Source organism: Bufo gargarizans, chromosome 5 (assembly GCF_014858855.1).
Source record: "Bufo gargarizans isolate SCDJY-AF-19 chromosome 5, ASM1485885v1, whole genome shotgun sequence".
NCBI lineage: Eukaryota > Metazoa > Chordata > Amphibia > Anura > Bufonidae > Bufo > Bufo gargarizans.
The window spans coordinates 314,680,679-314,704,429 of record NC_058084.1 but is presented as its reverse complement, the minus strand read 5'-3'; the positions used below and the strand labels follow the sequence as shown (position 1 = coordinate 314,704,429).

The window sequence follows — 23,751 nt, the reverse complement described above, 5'->3', positions numbered from 1 at the left end:
CCGTTTGTGAGATCCGTTCAGGGCTCTCACAAGCGGTCCAAAATGGATCAGTTTTGCCCTAATGCATTCTGAATGGACAAGGATCCGCTCAGAATGCATCAGTTTGTCTCCTTTCTGTCTCCATTCTGCTTTGGAAGTGGACACCAAAACTCTGCTTGCAGCGTTTTGATATCTGTCTGATGAAACTGAGCCAAACGGATCCGTCCTGACACACAATGTAAGTCAATGGGGATGGATCTGTTTTCTCTGACACAATCTGGCACAATAGAAAACTGATCCGTCCTCCATTGACTTTCAATGGTGTTCAAGACGGATCCGTCTTGGCTATGTTACAGAGAATACAAACGGATCCGTTCTGAACGGATGCAGACGGTTGTATTATCTGAAGGGATCCGTCTGTTCAGATCCATGACGGATCCGCACCAAACGTAAGTGTGAAAGTAGCCTAACCCTTATCTCTAAACTACTGAGAGGTCATAAACACTTATTTAAGCCACATTCTTATCAGTACGATAAAGATTGAGCTATAATGAGTTTATAATGTCAGAGATAGGGAGTCCGTCAGCTCCTGGTCTGATGGAAAAATCCAAAGGGTGCTACTAGAGCATGTCAGTTCTGTACAGAAAAAAGGACTTCAGATTTTTAATAAAGACCAATTTAAAACATTATTTTTAGCTCAAAATGAATACAATTAAATAATAAATAAAAAAAACACAAAGGTGCACATTGCCAGCAATGCCCCTGGTGCTTAGTACAGACACCTCCATTGATAAAAACACTCCCCTTAGATTGGCAGCGCTAAATGTAAGTCTAGCGCTGATTTCTCGCACCTGCGCACTGGATGATTAGTGCGCACACGCACATTTTACGTCACTGTGCAGGCGCCATCGGCATTTTACGTCACTAAGTGTAGGCGCCATCGGCTTCATCTGCAGTCACCCCCACTTCTGGGTGTAATGACATCAAAGGTGCGTGTGCACTAATCTCCATGGCTCGGCAAGCAGCAAAAGATGTGGAGTGCATGCGCCTTCCTAGCAAACCGGTGCACAGATCAGAGAAATCAGCGCTAGACTCATGTCTAGTGCTGTCAATCTGAGGGGAGGGATTTAAACAATGGAGGCCTCTGTATTGAGCACCAGAGGCGTCGCTGGAGCGGTGCTCAAACCGTATAAGCCCTCCTCATGGTGCTCCAATAGCTTATTTGCATAAAAATAAAAGTGTACATTTCTCCAAAATGCCTGCACCTACAAAAAAACACAAGTATCAGTTTACTCAGTTGGATCAACTCTACCAGGCTATAAGCCTGGTTTAATAGGGTTCATCCTGGTGACAGAGCCGCTTTAAAAAAAAAAAAAAAAGCATAGAACAGAGAGAAAACACTATTAATACTGTGAATAGAAATAAACATACTTTATTCAAAAATATACAAAGGCACCATGCTGACTAAAAATATAAAAAAAATGTACAGCATGGTGGCTCAGTGGTTAGCACTGGTGCCTTGCAGCACTGGGATCCTAGGTTCGAAGCTGACCAATCGAGTTTGTATGTTCTGTTTCCTCCGGGTACTTTGGTTTCCACCCACACTCCAAAGATACCGGGGACAGCTTGATGCCAATGTCTGTAAGGCTACTTTCACACTAGCGTTCTGCTGTCCGCTCGTGAGCTCCGTTTGAAGGAGCTCACGAGCGGAGCAGAACGCTTCCGTCCAGCCCTGATGCAGTCTGAATGGATGCGGATCCGCTCAGACTGCATCAGTCTGGCGGCGTTCAGCCTCCGCTCCGCTCGCCTCTGCACGGACAGGCGGAGGCGTGCGGATCGGTCCAGACTTACAATGTAAATAAATGCCCCAAAAGGGTAAAAAATGAAAGAAAAACAATTAAAGACACTAAATAGTCTAATAATACCAAATGTAAAAAACAACAGTACAAATGATTATCACCAGGAATCTTGGTAATGAAGGGTTAACTGGAGAGTGTGAGAAGAAGCCCCCACATGTATCACCAACAGAAAGTGGCTTTCTCAGGAGACAAGGACAGTATTTGTACTGGCACCATTTTAGGGTGCATATATTGAAAAACCTAAGAAGGGAAAAAAACATATGGGTTGAATGTAGAAACAATTCTGCCATTTCTGGGGACGTTGCATTCACTGCCTTGTAAATAGGACTTCCTTTATGTTGTGGGTCAGACAATATATTAGACAATACCAATTTTTTTTATAGTTTTTATCATGTTTTACTACTTTAAAAAAAATAGAAACTCCCCAGGGTCTTTACACACAAGAATTCTGTCTTGCCTACTAGCGTGTTTTTCATAGCATTTTAAACCCTATAGCGATGTGAAAATGCCTGAAAAAAATGTCAAGAGTTAGAGATTGCTGCATTTTTAAAAATAATCCAGAAACACAAAAAGATCACCTAATTAAAACACCAGTGGGGGGAAAAAAACCTTTCGTGTCCTGCATATCATATTTACGACAGACCTTCAGCTAACATCTGGAGCTGGTTTTTAAAGCAAAAAACACAGCAAAAAATGTAAGTGCAAAGAAGACCACTGAAAAAACTAAAGTGCAGAAAGTGGCAGCAAAACCTATGTGTGAAAGTACTCTTAACAAATATTTATTTGTGTCATTTATTCTGAAACCCCTAACTTTTTATTCTTCCATTGGTGGAAGTGTTGATGGCTTTTTTTGCAGGGTGATAAAAATATTTTATGGATGTGGCGATATCAGTCATGTTAATCTGTTATTGTTTACATTTTTACTTAGTAAGGGCTCATGCTTACGGGCATTGCCAGTCCGTGCCTGTATTGCGGCCCTCAAACTGGTCCGCAATCCTGATGATGTGGCGCAGAACGGAGGCAGGGTTCAGAAGTCCATGGAAGCACTACGGAGCGCTTCCGTGGGTTTTCTTGTCTGTGCCTCCGCACCGCAGAACAGTAGTGAATGCACTGCTTTTTGCAGTGCGGACTACCGGATGCGCATCGCGGACCTCATTCAAGTGAATGGGTGCGTGTCTGCAGACGGTGGGCACATGTCCGCATCCAGTGCTCCGTTCCGTGGTCCGGCCCAAAAAATATAACCTGTCCTATTCTTGTCCGCGTTTTGAATATTAATGGCTGTCAGTGCCATTCCGCAAATTTGCAGAACGCACACGGACGCCCTCCGTGTTTTGCGGATCCACGGTTTGCGGACCACACAACGGTCGTGTCCGTGAGGCCTTATTCCGAACAAAGCGACTTCAGATGAAGCATCCGAAGCTCACTTCGCTCAACACTAGAGGTGTCTATGAGTCGTGGCCATGCTGTGTATCGCAGGCGACTCGCGGAGAGTCTACTGTACTCTCCTTTGCGGTTTATTGTTTTGAAACCCATTGTCTGATTTTGTGATCATTAAATTCAACTTTTTTTTTCCCCCATAGAGAAATAATTTAACGACAGTTCATGTACTAAACCCCTTCTCTGGGACGTCGGTCAGGCTTATAAGCCGGCGTAAAGCAAGTGGTGTCAGCAGTATTATTATAAGAAAGAAAAAATCCCATGCAGGTATAAGGACCAGAGCAAGATATTTCCGCTGTCAATAAAGTTTCTTGAAAAGAAAAAAAAAAAAAGTGGGAGAGTACAGGCTGCACGGGAAGCGCAGCACTGAGAGCAACAGGCAGCTGCGGGTGAGGAAGGGGCTGCGGTGCCGGAAGCGAGCTGCCAGCTGTGAGCATACCCTGTGCCCATTCCCTGCCAGGTGCTGTTTCTGCCGCTGCTGTGTTTTCCATGTAGGTAGTAAGTAGCAGAACTACAATGGAAGTTCATTGGTTGCCGCTCTGTAGGTGTAATGTATCATAACTGGGCTGGTTCTTCATGCGGTTTTCTTGCGTTTTGGCAACTTTGAGAAATCACCAATCTCCCCTGGTGATCGGTTCTGTGGAGCCATAGGAGGTCCAGGTGTCGCTTATGTAAGAGGAAGGCTAGAACCTAAGGGTTTAACATAGATGAGGTTAATGTCACAGTACAGGAGGAGAGCTGTCACCCAGGACTCCTGGCCTTGTGCACTACATGGAGCCAGCGTGGTCCCTGTCACCAATCCAGGCTTCCATCAGACTGGACAGCATAAAACAGTGACCGATTTTTTGGGTATAGACATAGCTCTGTGTGCTTTTATTGTGTAAAAATACCAATTTGATACAAATTCAAATTAACCTGAGATGATCAGAGCTTGAAAATATGACTCTTCTCTGGTCACACAGGTAAGATATGACTTTTATGTTAATTTGCATATGTATCGTTTTTTTACACAATAAAAGCACAGAGAGCTATGGGTACTGGGTATTGCGGATGTGCTAGCGGCCATCTAGCAGCCTATGTCCTCAGCTCTATACCCAAAATCCCGGTGACAGGTTCCCTTTAAAAAGGGGTATACCAGGACTAGAGATGAGCGAATTTCATAGTTTGAAATTCGTTCACTCTTCATTTGGTGGTAAAAGCAGAATTGCGTTATGGAATCCGTTACCACAACTCAATTCTATGGCGGAATGTATTTATTCCGTCATAATAGAAGTCTATGGGCTGCAAAACGGGTCCGTCCCGTTTCCGTTATGCAGGGGGGTCCTCTCCTGCATAAGAGCTCATGCACACAACCGTATGTATTTTGCGGTCTGAAAAAAATACGAAATGGACACGTAAAGAAAATACGTTCGTGTGCATGAGCCCTAATGGAAACTAGACAGATCCGTTGTGCAGGCCATAGACTTCTTTTATGGCGGAATGAATAACGGAATGCCTCTAAAGGCATTCGTTATGCATTCTGTCATAGAATTGCGTTATGGTCCGTGGTAACGGAATCCATAACGCAAATCACCTTTTGCTACCAAACGAAGCGTGAACGAATTTCATAACATGAAATTCGCTACCAGGACTTAAAGGGGTTGTCCGCTTTTTTTTTTTTATATTGATGACCTACCCTCAGGATAGGTCATCAATATCAGATTGGCGGGGGGCCGACTCTGGCACCACTGCCAATCAGCTGTTTGAATTCTCACTGTTTACCTGCTGGCTGTTGCAATCGCAGTGGTGAGCAGGTGTAATTACAACTTCGCCCTCCCCATTTACTTCAATGCCAGTGTCTGTAATATAGCAGCGCTATATAAGTGCATAAAATGGGACGGCTCACTTCTGTTCACTTGACTGGAAGGCGGCATCCCATAGAGTAGAGTTGTCATGACACCTGCAGTGCTCACCATCAACATTGCAGCGGCAAGCAGGAAAGCAGTGAAGAGAACATAGCACTTGTACGAGCCTTGTCCTGAGGATAGGTCATCAATATTACAAAAGCAGACAGCCCCTTTAACTATTCCTGGCCTAACCTCAAGATAGGTAATCAATGTCTGATCATCCGGATCCAACACCTCGCACCCCCGCCGAATAGCTCCAACCTTGGAAGTCGGCACTGGAACTACACAGCAACATCTGTTGTGTAGTGGATGGAGCTGTGTGGTTCTGGCACTGGAGCTACTGCAGGATAAGGGTCCATTTACACGGCGGATCCGACAAAACGCAGACACCGGCAATGTGCTTTCCGCATTTTGCGGACCGCACATCGCGGGCACTCTCATAGAAAATGCCTTTTCTTGTCCGCAATTGCGGACAAAATAAGACATGTTCTATTTTTTTGCGGAACGGAAATGCGGATGCGGGCAGCACATTCCGGCCCACATTGAACATGAATGGGTCGGCACCTGTTCTGCAAAATTGCGGACCCATTTTGCGGACATGTGAATAGACCCTAACTGATCGGAGTGTCAGACCCTTGCCGATCAGATATTGATTGCCTATTCTGAAGACAGGCCATTAATAGTGAAATCCTGGAATATTCCTTTGAAAAGGTTTTCCTTGATTCTTTTTCTTTTAGGTCATCGTTATGTGATCGGTGGTGGTTTGACAGCTTAAAGACTATGTACACCTTTTGGGGCTATTTTTTTGTATTTGTGCATTGCACTCATTATGAGCTAAATTGGGGGACACAGGCATTGACCATGGGTATAGCTGTTGCCGCTAGGTGGCGGACACTAAGCACACAAAGTGTAAGCTCCTCCCTCTTCAGCTTCCAGCAGGGACCAAGGTAATCAGTTTTAGCTTAGTGTGTGTAGGAGGCAGACCTTCCTGCGTTGTAGGTCTGCTGATTTACTAATTTTGTTGCTCTTTTTTTCTAGCGGGAAGCTTCAGGCAGTCCGGGTAAAAACACGTTCCCTCTCTAGGGTGGTACAGGATGTCTCCAATACCAACAAATCTCAAATACCAACAAAGCTATTGTGGATATATTGGGGTGTTTGTCGGCAATGCAGTCCTCTGACCGGTCCGACTCTGGGGATCATGGGGCTCGTGCTCATCGTGGCCGCCCCACAAAACGGGACAGAACTTCCTCCCTCAAAAGGGGTTCTGTGTCTCCCATGTCCTCGGCCTCTCCTCCCCTGCTAGAGAGTCTCACTCCAACATGTCCTCAGTTGAAGAGGCTTGTTCTGAGGAGAGAGGATCAGATGAGGATGTCTCACCGGAGGGTCAGTCGCCCAAACTATCCTCCATGGTGGACAATTTAATTACGTAAGTTATTGAGACGTTGCAGGTTGAAGATACCGCCCTGTCATCTGGCAGCTCGGGTTTTTCCTTTAGAAGGTTCCGTCGCTCACACAAATGTTACCCCAACCACCAGGAGTTTGATTCCTCTCTCTCCAAGGAGTGGAATTTTCCATATAGACGTTTTATGTTGCCAACACGCTTTAACGTCCTTTATCTTTTTCCGGAGGAGTTGACTTAGAAATGGTCGGCTCCACCTATAGTGGACCCACCAGTTTCCCGCTTGGCTAAACATACTACCTTGCCAATGGCGGATGGGGCTTCTTTTTCTGATATCAAAGATAAGAAGCTGGAAGCGTTTGCAAAATTTGTCTTTGACACAGTGGGCACAGCGCTGCAACCAGTGTTTGTCTCTACATGGGTGAGCAAGACTATGGGGGAGTGGGGAAAATAACTTACGTCAGGGTCTTGAGTCGGGACTTCCCTTGGAGGAACTTGCAGATGTGTCCCTGCAGCTCTCGCATGCCAGTGCATATATTTGTGAAGCATCTTTGGACGCGGCCAGGTTTATGGCTCGCTCATCAGCCCTGTTGGTGGCTATTCGCCGTACCCTATGGGTCTCATGCTGGGCAGCAGATAATGCTTCAAAGCGGACCCTGGCGGCCCTCCCATTTACCGTCAGCTGATTTTTTTTTGGTAAGCGCCTGGATGAGATCATTTTGGACGCTACAGGTGGTAAGAGGACCCATTTACCTCAGAACAGGATGCGGTATAATAAGGCAAAAAAGCGGAAGCCTTTTTTTTCGTCCCTTTCGGAGTTTCTGGCCCCAAGGGAGCAACCGATAAGTCGGCCACAGGCCAGAAGCACAAGCCTTCCTTCAAGCCACGGCCTTACTGGCATTCCCGTCAACAGGGCTCCAAGTCCTTTAACCCTAAGAGCTCCGCTGCATGAGCCGTTCGGTTGGGCAGTCGGCTTCATGTGTTTCGGCATATTTGGCTGGCTCACGTCTCAGATGCATGGATAAATGAGGTCAGGGCCCTGGCATGCGATGCACTGGTGATCTCAGGAAGATCAGGACCAAGGGACTGCCCGTCATTCTCGTGGCCCCAGATTGGCCACGCAGGGTGTGGCACGCATCCCTAGTCGCACTTCTCGCCGACGAACCTTGGCGTCTTCCTCTTCGGGAGGACGTGCTGTCGCAGGGGCCTATCTTCCATCCAAATTTAGGGTCGCTACATTTAACGGCATGACTGTTGAAGCCGCCGTAATGAAAGCTCCAGATTTTTCGGATGCAGTGGTCAAGACTATGATTTGTACCAGGAAGCCGTCGTCTTCCAGAATCTACCACCGAACTTGGAAGTCCTACTTTAGTTTGTGCGAGTGGAGACAGCTGTCTCCCGTTTGTTTTTCTTTGCAGCGACTTTTGGCTTTCCTGCAGTCATACATGGACTTGGGGCTGGCTTTCAGCTCTCTCATAGGGCAAGTGTTGGCTCTCTTCATTCTTTTTCAGCAAAATTTAGCTTCGCTTTCGGAGGTTCAGACTTTTCTGCAGCGGGTGGTGCATGCTGCGCCCCCCTTTCCATCCTCCATTGGGTCCTTGGGATCTTAATCTAGTACTAAACGCTCTCTAATCTTCTCCATTTCAGCCCTTGCACTTCCTGTCTTATAAGGTGTTTTTTTTGTTTGCAATTACTTCTATCCATAGAGTGTCAGAACTCGCGGCTCTGTCATGTTGGTCGCCCTTCCTGATCCTCCATCAGGATAAGGTGGTCCTTCGCCCTGTGCAGTCCTTCTTGCCGAAGGTGGTGTTGACATTCCATCTAAATGAGATTATTCTTCCTTCATTTTGTCCGGACCCGTCTCATCCTCTAGAACAGTCGCTCCATACTCTGGATCTGCTGCGTAGTCCGTATCTATCTGTCCCAGATGGCATCTTTCAGGCGGACGGATTACCTGTTTGTGATCCCAGAGGGGCCAAGATGAGGGCTGGCAATGTCAAAAACTTCCATTACCAGATGAATTCGTTTGGCTATTGTAGAAGCGTACCGCGTTAAGGACTGGGCCCCGCCCTTCCGGGTGACTGCTCATTCGGCTCGGACAGTGGGAGCCTCTTGAGCGATGCATCACGGGGCTTCGGCCCTTCAGGTGTGCAAGGTGGCAACCTGTTTGTCTTTGCATACTTTTTCTAAGTTTTAAATGGTGCAGACCTTTGCATCTTCTGACGCTTCTTTGGGGCGTAGAGTTTTGCAAACAGCGGTTCTCTGATTGGCAGGGGGGTTGTAGTTAATCCCACCCCCAGGGACTGCTCTGGAACGTCCCATGGTCGATGCCTGTGTCCCCCAATGAACGGAAGAGAAACTGATTTTACGGTGAGTACAAAAATCGAGTTTTTTTTTCAATTGGTCTTTATTAAAAATATGGAGCCCTTTTCTCTGTACAGAGCTGAAATGCTCTAATAGAGGGATCAGAATTTTTTCTCTGCTCTGTCAGGCAGGGAGCTGAGGGGCTCCTTATTTCTGCTCTCTGACATTATAAACACTTATCAAAGCTCAATCCTACTGATAAGAATGTGGCTTAAATAAGTGTTTATAATCTCTTAGTAATTCAGAGATAAGGGTTTTTAGATGTTCAGCACAAAGTGAAAGTATTATTCACACAGCTAGACAAACAGTGAACCCTTTGTGACAGTGACTCGACATTTTTAATAAAGACCAATTAAAAAAAAGATTTTTAGCCCCAAATGAGTAAAATGCAATCGTAAACAAATTGTCCCCAAAGGAGTACATAGCCTTTAACAAGCACAGCGCTGCGCTGTACATTGTATCATTGTGTAGTGGCTGTGCTTGGTATCGCTCTTGGCCTCATTCACTTGAATAGGGCTGAGCTGCGCCTAGGCCACGTGATACATGGACGTGTTGTCACTCGACCTAGGAAAAGCAGAGGGAAGGCCGCTGCCTTCTCGAACAGCTGATCGGCAGGGGTCCCGGGTGTCGTTACAGAGGATAAGTCACCAGTAAAAAAAAAAACAAAAAACGGAAAACCCCTTTAACTTATCTGCAGTGAACTGTAGTTGCTGGTTGGGTCCACACAGGACCAGGGCTGTGGAGTCGGTAGATAAATGGTCCGACTCCTCAGTTTTTGCTACTTCCGACTCCTCTGTATTTAATATGCAAATGTATTTTATACATTCCTTGAAGGAAAGAAAGGCAACATACATGTCATTACCACAGAACTACTGGCTAGGAAGCTGCTGCCTTCTCCTTTGTGTGCTGATCTTCTGCTGAACATAGGGCAGTGGGATGATCCAGGAAGGGGCAGGGGAAGGGGCATTTATTTTAAAACATGATTTCCCTAGTAGAATCCCATAGTCATGTTTAAAGTTTAAGCTAACAATCTGAGTTTACAAGTTTTTATAGCCTTAGCTGAATGACAGCAGTTTTTCAAATGGTTTACAGCTTCAGTCTTCAACTATTGACCATCCATTCCCTTCACTTATACAAGTGTCTCTAGTCCTGCAAAAAACAGATTTACTTAATCAGTTATCAGTGAGAGGCTAGGTTAACCATGGGCGTTGCGTTCCCTGTAATAGCGGAACACAACACAATGGAAAGTATTGCCGCTCCTTAACTGTGCGTTGCGTGCCATATAGTGAAGCATGTGAAAAGCATGCTTCTTCATGGTCACTTAACGTGTTCGTTTTGCGGTAACGTGACGCACTGCATGCATTGGCCTTCATTCTTACAGTAGAGAAGTACCGTATTTTTCACAAAAGTGCGGGAAAAATAGCAGTGCGTCTTATGGGGTGAATGCTGCGACCGTCCAGTGAATAGGCTGACAGGGAGGAGGGGCTGGGGGGCCGGCATCTGTTTCTGTAATGGCAGCGGAGCCCGGTGCAGTCACTGTATTCTACTACACCGGGCCCCGCTCTCTGTAGTATACGGTAATCATATCTAACTTGTGGGTATTGTTAAAGTATTCCAATCATCTTAAATCTAGCTCTGTACTACTTACTACTAACTTCTTGGCAGTCAGGAGGCCGGGTGGGCACTCATAGCGTAGCTCACTACGTCACGTGCCTGCTCCGCCCACTTTATGAATGAAGCAGGCATCGGGACCCGCTGTCATTACAGAAACAGATGCCGGCCCCCATTCACTACACAGGGACACTGTTGGGGGGGGGGGGGGGGGAAATCTGTGGATGACACATAATATAAGATGCTATATATATATGTCATCCACAGATGCCCCCCACAATGATCCCCCATAACAGTGCCACCCACAGATGCCCCCATAACGGTGCCACCCACAGACCACCATTAGTTCAAAACCCACCAAAAGCACACTTTTTGGTTCAAAATATTATTTTTCTTATTTTCCTCCTCAAAAACCTAGCTGCGTCTTATGGGCAGGTGCGTCTTATAGGGCGAAAAATACGGTAATTAATTATAACTTTTTGTGAGACATTTAAACTTGCTTTTTTTTTTTTATTCCAATTTAAATCTAGTCGGAGTCGGTTCATTTTTTTGCCGACTCCGACTCCAGGTACCCAAAATTGCCTCAGACTCCGACTCCACAGCCCTGCACAGGACACAGTCCTTTGCCACAGTGGCTATATGTCAGTTTTAGGACATGTTCAGACAGCGGGTTTCAGTACGGATTTGATGCTGAAAACCAGGTTGAATCTGTGCTGAACCCGCCTCCCATGTTTTCAGTGGGAGGATAAGCCGGAGTTTATGGGGCCAAGGGTTTTCAAGACCGCGCCAAGAATGTACAGATCCACCATTGACATGGTCCTCTTCCAAAGCCACAGCTGGAGCCTGCTTGTAGCTTAAACCTAGAGTGGGTCCGCATGAAAACCAATGGCCGAAGCCGCAGCACAGTAGTTTTTGGCATGGGATACGCTGAGGATTTTGTTGTGGACAAAATCCTCCATCAGAATATTCCCTTACTGACGACAGTGAATTATATTCTTCATGGTCGTGTCGTGGAACCAAGAGCTGTAGAGAGACTATAAAAATAGGATGGAATTTTAAATCACAAATATAGGAGCAACTAATATAACGATTAGGTTAGCCAGAATAGCAAGTTGCTGTGGTCCCCGCTGATCATAAGAATGGAGGATTGTGCTTCTCTGTTTAAGTAAAGGAGCCGTCACGCATGCAGTCTGCAGCTCCTTACAGCTCTTTGGGGCTGCCAGCTGAGCTCTCGGACTAGGCTATCTCCATCAGTCCCATAGAGTTGAATAGATCCGTGGACACAGATGCATGTCTGCCGCTCCATTCAAATAGGGAGCACGGGCACCCATAGTCATTAGGGATGAGCAAATCGAATTTGGTTGGTACATCCGAAGTCAATTTGCCTAAAAACATTGTAATACTGTATGGAGTTCCCGATCCGTCCAGTATTAGAATGTATTGGCTCCAATGAGCTGAAGTTATTACTTGGCGAAGTTGCTGCAGAACTTTGTGTAATAACTTCGGGTATTAAATATTACTGTAAAAAACCTTGATACTGAACTCGAGTTCGGTACCAAGGTTTTTAACAGTAATAATTCCCAAAGTTATTACACGGTCTTCGCGACTTCGCAAAGTAATAACTTCGGCTCATCGGAGCCAATACATTCTAATAATGTACAGAGCGGGAGCAACGTACAGTATTAGAGCTAAGTTTTTAGCGAATCGATTTCCAGTGTACCATCCGAAGTCGATTCGCTCATCCTTAATAGTCATGATTGGCAGAGGCCCCAGCACTTGGACCTCCACTGATCAGACACATCCCCTATCCTGTGGATAGGCCAAAGGTGTCCTAATGGGGAAAACCCCTTTAAGAAATGTTAAATGATCCATGATGAATTTATCTTGTAACTGATTATTTTCTTTTTTCTGTATTTGGACAGGATAATACAGTAGACTATTACAGTATTACAATTATAGTAAAGGATGAGTGAATTTCATATTTTGAAGTCCGTGTTGTAGTCTGTACTGAATTGCGTTATGGATTCTTTTACCACGGACCATAACGCAATTCTATGACGGAAAGCATAACAGAATGCCTTCATTCCGTCATAATAGAAGTCTATGGCCTGCATAACGGATCCGTCTAGTTTACGTTATGCAAGAGAGGACTCCAGCATAACGTAAAGCGGAAGGATCTGTTATGCAGGCCATAGACTTCTATTATGTCGGAATAAATAACGGAATGCCTCTAAAGGAATGGAATCGATAACGCAATTCAGTAAATGCCACAACACGAACCCGCACACGAACTTCTAAATATTAAATTTGCTCATCCCTAATTATAGTAGTTGCTCCCATATCAGAAATTTAAAATCCCACCCCAAGCTATATAAATAACTTTAGTAATGGCCTTAATTAGTACATTTCCCAATAAATGGAAGCTGTGTCACTCATTCCCCTAGTCATGTAAAGTGTTAAAATCTTAATACCATAACTTCCTACTGATTTGTGGGATATAAATAAAGGCTTCCTACTCTTTCGCAGCCTTGGAGCACTGCAGAAAATATTACAAATATATCACATTACAGTTTTAGGAAATATAAAACACATAAATAAAACAATTGCAGTAAAAAACACTTTCCATGTAATTAACGTTTTCTTTTTTTCTACACTTTTAGGTTTTCATCATTGTTTTTCCTTTTGAAAAATGAATGAACTGAAATACAAATTTGAGGCCATCGCTCCAACAACATTGCATATCCATGCAGAAATTACTACAGCGAGCTTTTATGCCTCTACTGCAGAAGACCTAGATGCCAGGATAGCCAACCTGGTGGAAGTGTTTCTTCTGGAGGTTTATAGGTGCAAACTCTGCCAGTTTACCAGCAGCTTAAAAAATAAACTATGCCTTCATGTTTTAGATGTACATCAGCTCGATCAAACTCCTCTGCTTCCAGAAAGCACCGAACCAGAGGAAAGCGATTCTTATGGCATTGGAGAAGAAATGACTCAGGAAAACAAAGAGAACGAGGAAAACTTAGACAAAATGCCCTTCTTATACCGAATTTTAAACACCATGAGCCCAGCCTCGTGTGATATGAGTCTTGGAGACCAAGGTGGAAATACCAACATCGTTGGTGCTAGTGAAGTGAATTCATTATTTGAAGAACAGTCAGAGTTCCCCTTAGATGAATCCATGCCAAGTGACTCCATTCCTCCTTCAAGCTCTGCCAATTCTCCCAAAAGTAAAGAAGAAGACGAAGCTCAATGTGAGCACCTCTTGTCTCTGGGTCTGTACCGCATCTCCAACCTGAGACCCCTTTCTTTATCCACTGAAGCAAAAATTCCTCAAAGTAACTTGGTAAAAGAATCTGCAAGAACGAGGAGCAGATGTAGAAAGCTTGCAAATATGCCCCCCTTGCCGGTCGACCACCTGAAAAACAACACAGAAAAGAAAAAAAGTTATAGGTGCGCTTCTTGTGAACTGGAATTTAATACCAAGGACACCTACAAAGTACACGTGCAATGTCACAAACATGGTGGTGGTTTCACCTGCATGTATTGTGGCGCCTTCATGAGTGAATGGGACCCAATGGAAAAACACATAAAAAGCCATCGCCTGGTAAGAAAGAGCTACCAGTGTCAGGTATGTGAGAAACGGTTCATGACCCAGAGTGCATGGAAAAGCCACATGAGAGGCCATGACCAGAAGAGTGAAGTTTTCTTGTGCACAAAATGCCCTTTATCATTTGAAATTGAAAGTGTTAGAAACCTGCATGTGACCTGTCATAATGAAGATGTCTTCAAGTGTTGTCATTGCGGACTTGTGGGTATGTGCTTCATATTTATTTTAAGGCAGCTTATGCTAGTAATTCCAGCCTTGACCTAGAATTTTTATTTTAGCCATACTATGCTTCATCGCCAGAAACTTAAAAAGGTTCTGCCACGATTAAATGTTATTTTAATATAAAATAAACAGTTACTTTTATGATTTACTTTGTGTTAAAATATTTAATTTGTGAGATATTCTCTTTGCTTCATTATAAAGATGCCCCCTGATGTTAAATCAGTATAGTATATGTGTCGTCCACTTTTTGAGCTGGATGAGCATGGTCGCACATGCTCAGTTCCAGGCTTTAACTGCCATCAGCTGTATCTACTGTAAAAAGCTGTGACAGTTATAGAGAGCAAGCTGCAGCAGCAAAAAGGAAGGTAGGAAGAGAGCTGCAGCAGAAAGACACGTTCTCTGAGATGCTAGCCTGAAGAAAAGATAGCAGAGCAACTGGAGCTGTGAATATGGAGATCTCTGGATCCATGTGAGGTACAGCGCTGTTAGAAAGAGATTGTGATGTACCATATGATGTCTGATTTTAATTTTTACATCATTTATGGCATCACCCCTTTAACCTTGGCTATAATTACCCTGCTCCTGGGACTGGTGGTCATCAGTATGCATCATCTAGACTGGTCATACAGAACTAAGTAAGAGTCATGACCCAAAAGAGAAGAGAAACCTGTCCATTATTATAGAGTCTGTAAGAGGCCCAAATAGGTGAAAAAGAAAAACTCTTATCATTCTGGTGGTTTCCCTTTAGAGCCGAAGAAAGACTAGGTTTGAGTAGTGTTGACCACATCTCCTGGCTAGCTGATTGCCTTGATACCCCTAGCACACACAATGTATACAATAGAAATAACAGGATACACATCACTGTTAAAAAACTGTAAGGAAATTAAGCACACGTGTATTGTACACATGAGGTTGGCCTCAGGCTCTGTTCACATCTGCGTTGAGGTTTTCCATTGAAGGTTCCATCAAGTTTTCTGTCACTGTTGACGGCAAGAATACTGCAGCTATAAACATAAGCCATAGCGCAGATATGAACAGATCCTTAAAATGTTTTCAAAGCTAGCACTAAACAACATTAATTTCCAACAGGACAATGGTAGAGATCAAAGAAACCTCTGAGCTCTGCCATTTAACCCCTTCAGTGGCAGCCCAGATCAGCTCTGATCGTGGCATACAAAGGCCCATACCGTGTACTGGCAGGCAGCCCAAGGCCTATTGAAGGACCCCAGGGCTGTTTGACCATATTTCGTGGAGTTAAGGCATACTTAGAGTATGCACTAGCAACTGCCTATTAGTACACAGGCTAATATATGGGATATGCATACATGCCAACAGAAAAAAATCCATTTTAGGATTTAACCAGTTCAAAACCAGGCTGTTTACCTTTTTTTCAGTACATGCGTCTTTGAAAGCTATAACTTTTTTCCATTTGGTTCTGTAAATAATGTTTGCACTTTTTCTCGGTTATACCATGGGGCTTAGTTTTTTTTCTTTTTGTATTTTTATTGTTTTTATTTTTTTAAATAAAATGGGGGTGGGATGTAGGGGTTTTGGTGGCTGAGAGTAGGGCTACAAGCCACATTGCTGCCTGTGGTGGCGTTTTTTTATTTTGCACCTTTGCCCCCCATAAGGTCTCACTACCACTATATATATTTTTTTTAATAGCTGATTTCTCCAGTAACTGGGACTGACATATTAGCCCCAGTTTTACAGGGGAAATACAGCCCCCAGATAGGTTGTACATCACTTTACAGCCTCAGTGCAGAGCTGATCTGGGTCTGGTAAGACCCAGCAGCTTATGCAGACTCTTCTTCCCAGGCAGTCACATGACCGCCAGCACCCTGCACACTATTTATAGAGTGATGGGGATGCCTTCTCTATATGGAGCCCTGCTTTTACTGACAGCAGGCTCCCCGCTCCTGCAGCTGCCCGATTAGAGCATGACTGTAGTCTCTGCATGGACGTTTTAAAAAGTTCATGCAGAATTAGGTGCCAACCACCCGGATGTATATAGTCAACGGGCGGTCGGCAAAGGGTTACATTTTGGATTAATTTATTTACAAAGATATATTTGTTTATAGTGTTATTGTTTTTAAAGGGATTGTTCAGTATTAGAAAAATGTTATCATCCCATCTGTTGTTTTTGTATTTTTTTTTTTTTTTACATAGGGCTTTTTACATAGGGCATGGGAAGACACAGCTGTACACTGGGCAGACCAGTTGCCAGGGCAAATGTACGACACCCAGTGAGTATCTTGCTTAGGTCCTACTAATTAGAATTGGACCCGTGCATGATACTAAGCATTGTACAGTTGCCTTGGTAGCTGTACCAACCAATGTGCAATGTCAGATGGGGCGAGAGAGTAACATTGGAGGGACACTTTAAAGAGACACTTCCTTCAGAAAGGGATATTTGGGAGTTGTGGGAGGAGGGTCTTCAGAAAGTTAAAAATGATAACATTTTACTACTGAATAGCAATTTGTATACCTATACAGGGTGGATTTGATTCAGTAAGGCTTGATTTAAATTATAGTTTTCTACATAAAGACTAATTCTTGCTGGTATAACTTATAATATGCAAGTAGATGAAGATTTTTAGAATAACAACTTTTCATATTAGGTTGATTCTGTATCATGGTGGATAAAAATCTATGAGAAGTTTTTTTCGGATTTTTTTTATATAAAATGCTTTTTGAGGGAAATATATTCACATCCAAAGGTTATTCCATCATGAAATAAAGATTAGTTTTTTTAATTATGTAGAATAAGGTTGTACAGTGATCCCTCAGGATACAATATTTTCAACATACAATGGTCTTTTCTGACCCATCTTAAGTTGAAACCAGACTTAACATACAATGTCTCAGACTCAGACCAAATGAATCTTGTCCACTTCTCTGGTAAAATAGCTCTATTAGTAGCTAGTTAGCAACTATTCCAGACTGTTATATGTAAAGACTTGTTTTATCTGTCTTAGTTATCTGCTTTTTTTCCCTTAAATCTTCATTTTCTCTTATCTTGGATGACATTTTGGGGCTGTGGAACCGATTACTCAACTTACAATGGTTTCAACATACAATGGTCGTCCTGGAACCAATTAATATTGTAACTTGAGGGACCACTGTATATGTTTAATTGTTTTGGTAAATAAATTCCATTAATCCATTCACAATGTCATGTTCTTCCAGAGGTTTTTGTAAGATTATTGGGCAGTTTCTCTGCCTACAAGATATTATCACAGATGCTTGGTTTACTTTTGCAGTTCTCAAAACTGAATTTGACTCAGCAGAGATCACATGCCTCTTCTTCACAGCAAAAATGTGATAACATGAACAGAGTTGAGAAAAAGACCTTAATCCTAACTTCTACAAACCTATGAATACAGAATCAACCTAATCAAACTAATATGAAAAGTTGTTATTCTAAAAATCTTCATCTACTTGCATATTATAAGTTATACCAGCAAGAATTAGTCTTTATGTAGAAAACTATTATTTAAATCAAGCCTTACTGACTAGTGATTAAAATCGTGCTCTCTCTGGTTACAATGGTGGTCTGATTTTAAAAAGTTAAGTGAAGCTGTTTGTCTGGACTTTTAGCACAGCAAAGGACCTTAGCAGTGACGAGAAGAATACATGGACTGAATAAAAAAAAAATTATATCCTGGAAACCATCCACGTGTTTTTAATTTTAAAAACAATTTGAATATTCACAATTGTTAATGTTTGATAAAACAAAATTTGATGGAAGTAAGGTCACAGTCTTGTTGCGTAGTTTTGAATTAATTGTATCAGTGTCTCAAAACTAGTGTAGAGCGAATCGAGCTTTGGATCAGAGATCCGCAGTCGATTCGGTTAAGCAATTTGATTTAAATTCTATCTCTGCATTCAGCATTAAAATGTATTGCCTCTGTGTAGGTAATTAGTTTCACCCGAAGTCGTGCAAGTCTTTGGTGAATTAATTCGGTACACACTTCTGCGTCTTTAAAATGGCAATTCAATGGGTTTGGTACTGAGGTACCAGCCGGCACCAAACCCGACTTTGGATTCCTCATTTTAAATGTTTTTAAAGATGTAGAAATGAATACCGAATTCATTCACCGAAGTATCTCGAAACTTCTAGAGAAACTAATTTGGCTCCACAGAGCCAATACATTTTAATGCTGTATGGAGATAGCATTAAAATCTTTCACCGAATCAACTTCGGATTGATGATCTCAATCTCGATTTTGTGCAAGACTACTCAAAATCGATTTATTTTTTCAGCATTTTTTTGGGAAATCTGGACCAAGCATGATGAAACCACTGTGTGTCCTCTCTTGTGCTGTCAACCTGTTCTTTATCATATTGCCTTTCAAGTGGTTAGAATTGCAGTATACTTGGTAAAATAAAAGAATTAGTGTAGTAGTGACTATGGGTATTTATTGCCAACCGCCTACGTACAAGTTTCATGTACTAGTTGTTTGGTGTGGGGAGAATGGATTAATTTAATAGGGCAAGGCTCTATTTTGATAGCTTTATGTCATCACTTTAGGATTAGGCAATGCTTTTCTTTATGTAGCCTATTACTGGTAAACCCAAACTCATACTACATCTTTGAAAAACGAAACAAATTTATGTGTGTGTGGGAGGGGGGGGGGGGGTCTCCCTTTTAAAGGAGGTCATCATTATCAGATCTGATCAGCTGTTTGAAGAGGCTTGGTTCCAGTGACCACTGCGGTCTCTTCACAACTCACCAAGCACAGCGCCGTACATTGGATAGTGGCTGTGCTTGGTATTGCAGTTTAGCCCCATTCACTTGAATGGGGCTGAGCTGCGCTTAGGCCACGTGACTGATGTACGGTGATGTCACAGGCCTTAGCACTCACTTGGCAGAGCTCCCGGGAGTCGGCCCCCCACCGAGGATTGGTCATCCAATATCCAATTCCCAGATAACCCCTTTTATCTCCTGGTCTCTTGTGGTCCTCTTTTCTAAAGGGAATCTGTCCCCACTTACCTCAGTATTAAGTGCACCAAGATCTGTGCCTCTCTTGGAGAGAAATCATGTCTTCTCTGATATGTAAATGAGCTGTTTGGTGCAACAAGCAAGTCACCAAGAAATTCTGCTCCGTATGTAATCTCACCGGTCCTGTGTTTTCATGCATGCTCTGATGCTTCTGGAATCGGCACTTGCACTTAACAGCCCTGATGCATGCCGGGTTGCGCAGTACAGACTTCAGGAGAGCAGAGGTTGACTTGGTTATTGAAGAATATTAAAGAATAAATCTCTGTGTCCGAGGACATCATCCGTTTCTGCCTCTTACTGTTTATGCAGTAGGACAAAAAGAGATTTAATTCCCGCCTCCTTGACTATGGTCCACACCTCAGGTGGCCCTCATCCAAAATTCTGCAGAATTTCTACTGGAACATGCAGAAAATCCTGCAGACTGACAAATAGTGAGGACTAGATCATCTCCTGGTTACTTTTGTCACTGATATATGGGTGAATGTTCTTTTAAACAGCTGCAGAATGTGAAATTTGGCTTATCCCCCACACCCTGGCCTCCAAATTCGATGTGGTATTGCTCTTAAACTTGGGGATTTGTACACTATTCTACTCTATTTTAACATTATTTCACTTCTGTTAATTTGCAGAACAAGAATGGAACAAGATCTATGAGCACATGTCCAGTCATGACAGCAGTTTGAAGCCCTTTACATGTAGCCCATGTGACAAAAGATTTTTCACAAAGTAAGTCGTCACCCATTTAATAAGTTGTCACGCCTTATAGTATGCGCTGAGTGTCCCCAGACATATATATGTCAGTTAGAGGGCTGCGGCATATGCCACTATGTAGGCATATTGTTTAAAAAACAAAAATTTATAATAGTATGAAAAAAAGGTATACTTTTTACTATATTGCTCTATACAGAAAGGTGCAGCAGGCTGCTCATAAGATATGACCATGCATAGCTGCACAGTGTATGCCAAAAGGACCCTCTTTTGCCATATGCCGGGTACAGGGGGCACTATGAATATGTTAGGTGTATGCATCGGAGGCTTTCCCAGCTCATACGCTGAACATATTTGAATAACAATGTGTGAACAGAGCCTCAAGGGTTAATAAACATGTATGTTACAGAAGGCAAACAATAATTTTCTGCCTCCGCCCCGATGGGGACGTAGACATAGATCTGTCTACAGAGAGAAATCTGAATGGTAATTACATGTTGGGATATTTTTAACATAAGACTAAGCAGGAATCATCTTAAATGATATTATTATCATCAGCTTGGGTTTCATTATAATTTATCCATATTACATTATCTACCGCTTGCACAGCTAGGCCTTATGCATACGACCTATGTGTTTTGCGGTCCGCAAAAACAGATACCAGCCGTGTGCATGCCGCCATTTTATTTTTCCCTTCTATAGAAATGTCCTATCCTTGTCCTATCTGATCCGCAAAAAATGTGTATCGGATGTGGAAAAAACATGCGGCCGTGTGCATGATTCCTGACCCACGGTATTGATTTAGCAAATTTGTTTTCAGGGCAAAGATACATCTGAAATGTATGTGAGCCTTTTTGATATCTAGTTCTTCAATTTTTCTTTTATTATTTCTGAAGGCCTCTGCTGTGTTAGTTTATGGCTAATTTGTGACTTTTCTTTAAAGAGGACCTTTCACTGGTTCTGGCATTACCATATAAATAGCTGGCAGGGTAGGGCATATTGATAACGTGTGAAATTGTTTATTATTTCTTTTCTGTGGGCTGTGCCCCCTGTTCTGGTTTTCTGGCTGTGACGCTCTCCGCTACGATTGGCCAGCGAAGGAGACGCCCCTTGAGAAACACAGCCGTCTCCTCCTGCCTGTAATGATTAGTATGGATTTACATACAGGGTTGTAGACTAAAACGGGGGGCACAGCGGGGGAACGGAGCAGTGCATAGAAAAAATAATAAGCGATATCACAGGCCATCAGTATACCCTACAATCTTCAATAAGAAATTTCTTCATTGGTCCTGCTCAGTTGTGCGTTAATTTTTAAAAATGTTACAGTTGTTATTTTATGGCGATTTTATATACTACAAGAGTATTTAGACTAGAACCTTCAGAAATCACAGGTGCATGATTATAAAATCACAAGCAAGCATGATTATAAAATCACAAGCAAGCATGATTATAAAAAGAAAATGGCTACACACCATTATACATACAAACAATAGAGCTAATAAATGGGGGTCATTATAAATAAAAGTGGTACAATACCTACTATAAATGAGTCAATGGAAGCTCTTTCCTATACTGCCCTGAATATTGTAGACTTAGGTAAGTCCAAGAGAGGCGGTATATTAGTGTTAGGGACCCATCTGCGGAAGCCACCTTGGCGCCTGGTAGATGGGCCTGACGCACGTTTGATCAAATATGTGTGCTAAGAGCTTCCATTGACTCATTTATAGTAGGTATTGTACCACTTTTATTTAGAATGACCCCCATTTCTTAGCTCTATTGTTTGTATGTATAATGGTGTGCAGCAATTTTTTTAGTTTTATAGACTAGTTTTGAGACTCTGTCTATCCCTTCCTAATTAAAGGGTTTTCTGGAGCTTAGAAATTGTTGGCCTACCCTCAGGATATGACATCAATATCAGATTGGTGGGGATACAACACCCGACTCTCCATCTGATCAGCTGTGTTTGTCAGCTGCTGGAAAAGAAACAGTGGACAGAGCACCCCACCAATCAGTTGTTTCAGGCAGACATTAGCGCCTGAAACTATACCGTGGACGGAAGCTGTCATACCTTTTTAATGGAAGCCCATCTGCTGTACCCTGACACAGCCACTACACAATAGACAGAACCTTCTGCTTCCAGCTCCATCCTTCTGTTGGTGAGGGTGCCAGGTATCACACCCACACCAATCTGATATGGATGACCTATCCTGAGGGTAGACAATCAGTATCAGGGCACCTATTAAAGTTAGATTGACCAGAAGAAGTTTCCAGTAGACATGTTAGTATACACTAAATATGTGAAATTATTTTTTAATATCTTCTATATGGGGATATAGTCACTTGAAATTACAGGCCTGTTTATCATTTGTCAGGTTCTACAAGGTCTCCATAAAGAACATTTCACCTGACAGATATAATGGGACATGTCATTAGAATTTCTCAGCAGTGCCTTTAGGCCTGTAACTACAAGCGTTCATCCCTGCTCACAGAAGTAGATACCAAAAATTATTTTACTGTGATTCTGAATATGCAAACCCACTGGCTAGATAAGGAAATGCTGCCGTATCAACAGCCGGTTTCACCATCAGAGAAAATAGATGGACACTGTAGGGAAAGCTTAGCGTTGTCCGATACGTGCTTGGTCACTCCGAGACCTCTAGTAGCTCTTCACAGTACCTCTCCACTTCAGGGATCATGAATGGGAGAACCCACTATATGATGTCCATATGCATGAGAGGACAAAATGGAAAGGGGTTTTCCTGATAGTTAAGCATGTGCTGTTTTTGAGCAACCAGTCAAAACAAGCAGCACTTCTGTGTTAAGGGTGGAAAAAAATTATCAGCAGAGGTGGGTCTGAGAGAAGCCCATAAGGCCCTTACTGAGCTGTCTTCAAGAGGACAGCAGGAACTACCCAAAAGTAACAACTTTTTTCCTGCTACAAATACCACCTTGTCTATCTTAATTTCCTTGGGTCCCTCTAAATTTACCTGTGGTGATATCATTGGCATGTAGATACTTCTCTTGAACATTGGAACTAAAGCTAACAGACATCATCCCATCGACATGTGTCCTGCTATTCATTTGGCATATCTTTTTAAGTGTGGTTCTTTGAGTTTGATAGGGCTCCTAAACTAAAATTCCCTCTTTTTTCCTGTTTACCGTTGCTGCTAGTTGTCAGAGGAAGCTTAAAAAATATAATTTGCGTGGGATTGGAGTCAAAGCATCTCATTGTTGAATCAGTGAAAACCAGTTATTTAAGGGGCAGCATATGCACCTACTGCTAAATACAATGCACACATGTACTTAAAATGCTTGTTATATTTGTTTCTATAGATCACAAGTGAAAGCCCACTCCTCTAAGCACAAAAAGCACACGCTTCTTACTTGTCCATTCTGTAATGAACCTTTCAAAAACATTCGCCAAATGACTAAACACCAGAAGATTGTTCATCCCAAGCAGAATAACACAGATTGTAAGAAGGAGAAAGCGGAGATTCCAAATAGAGTCCTTGTCCCGGAAAGTTCTGTCAATCCACAAAGTGTTCCAAAGAGAAAATTCAGTTGTGATATTTGCAACAGGTAAGAGATACTTCTGTATCCACCATTATGATCATGTGGCCATTAGTTTAGGAACTAGTATGACTTAAATGGCCACTGTACTTTCAACAAACTTT

At 42.8% G+C, this 23,751-nt stretch overlaps 1 protein-coding gene across 2 annotated transcripts in view; it reads left to right on the top strand.

Annotated features, from left to right (window-relative positions):
* Nucleotides 1-3,631: 3,631 nt before the first annotated feature.
* The window catches only part of LOC122938382 (gastrula zinc finger protein XlCGF57.1-like), a 57,761-nt gene continuing 37,641 nt past the window's right edge, over nt 3,632-23,751 (top strand). Inside the window, exons 1-4 of one of the 2 annotated variants that reach the window (XM_044293848.1) lie at nt 3,632-3,766; nt 13,196-14,347; nt 19,999-20,095; nt 23,411-23,656. In XM_044293848.1, the coding sequence (XP_044149783.1) occupies nt 13,225-14,347; nt 19,999-20,095; nt 23,411-23,656 (1,466 nt within the window). In that variant the 5' untranslated portion in view covers nt 3,632-3,766; nt 13,196-13,224. The remainder of the gene's footprint in view (nt 3,767-13,195; nt 14,348-19,998; nt 20,096-23,410; nt 23,657-23,751) is intronic. The other variant, XM_044293849.1, reaches the window with a different exon arrangement.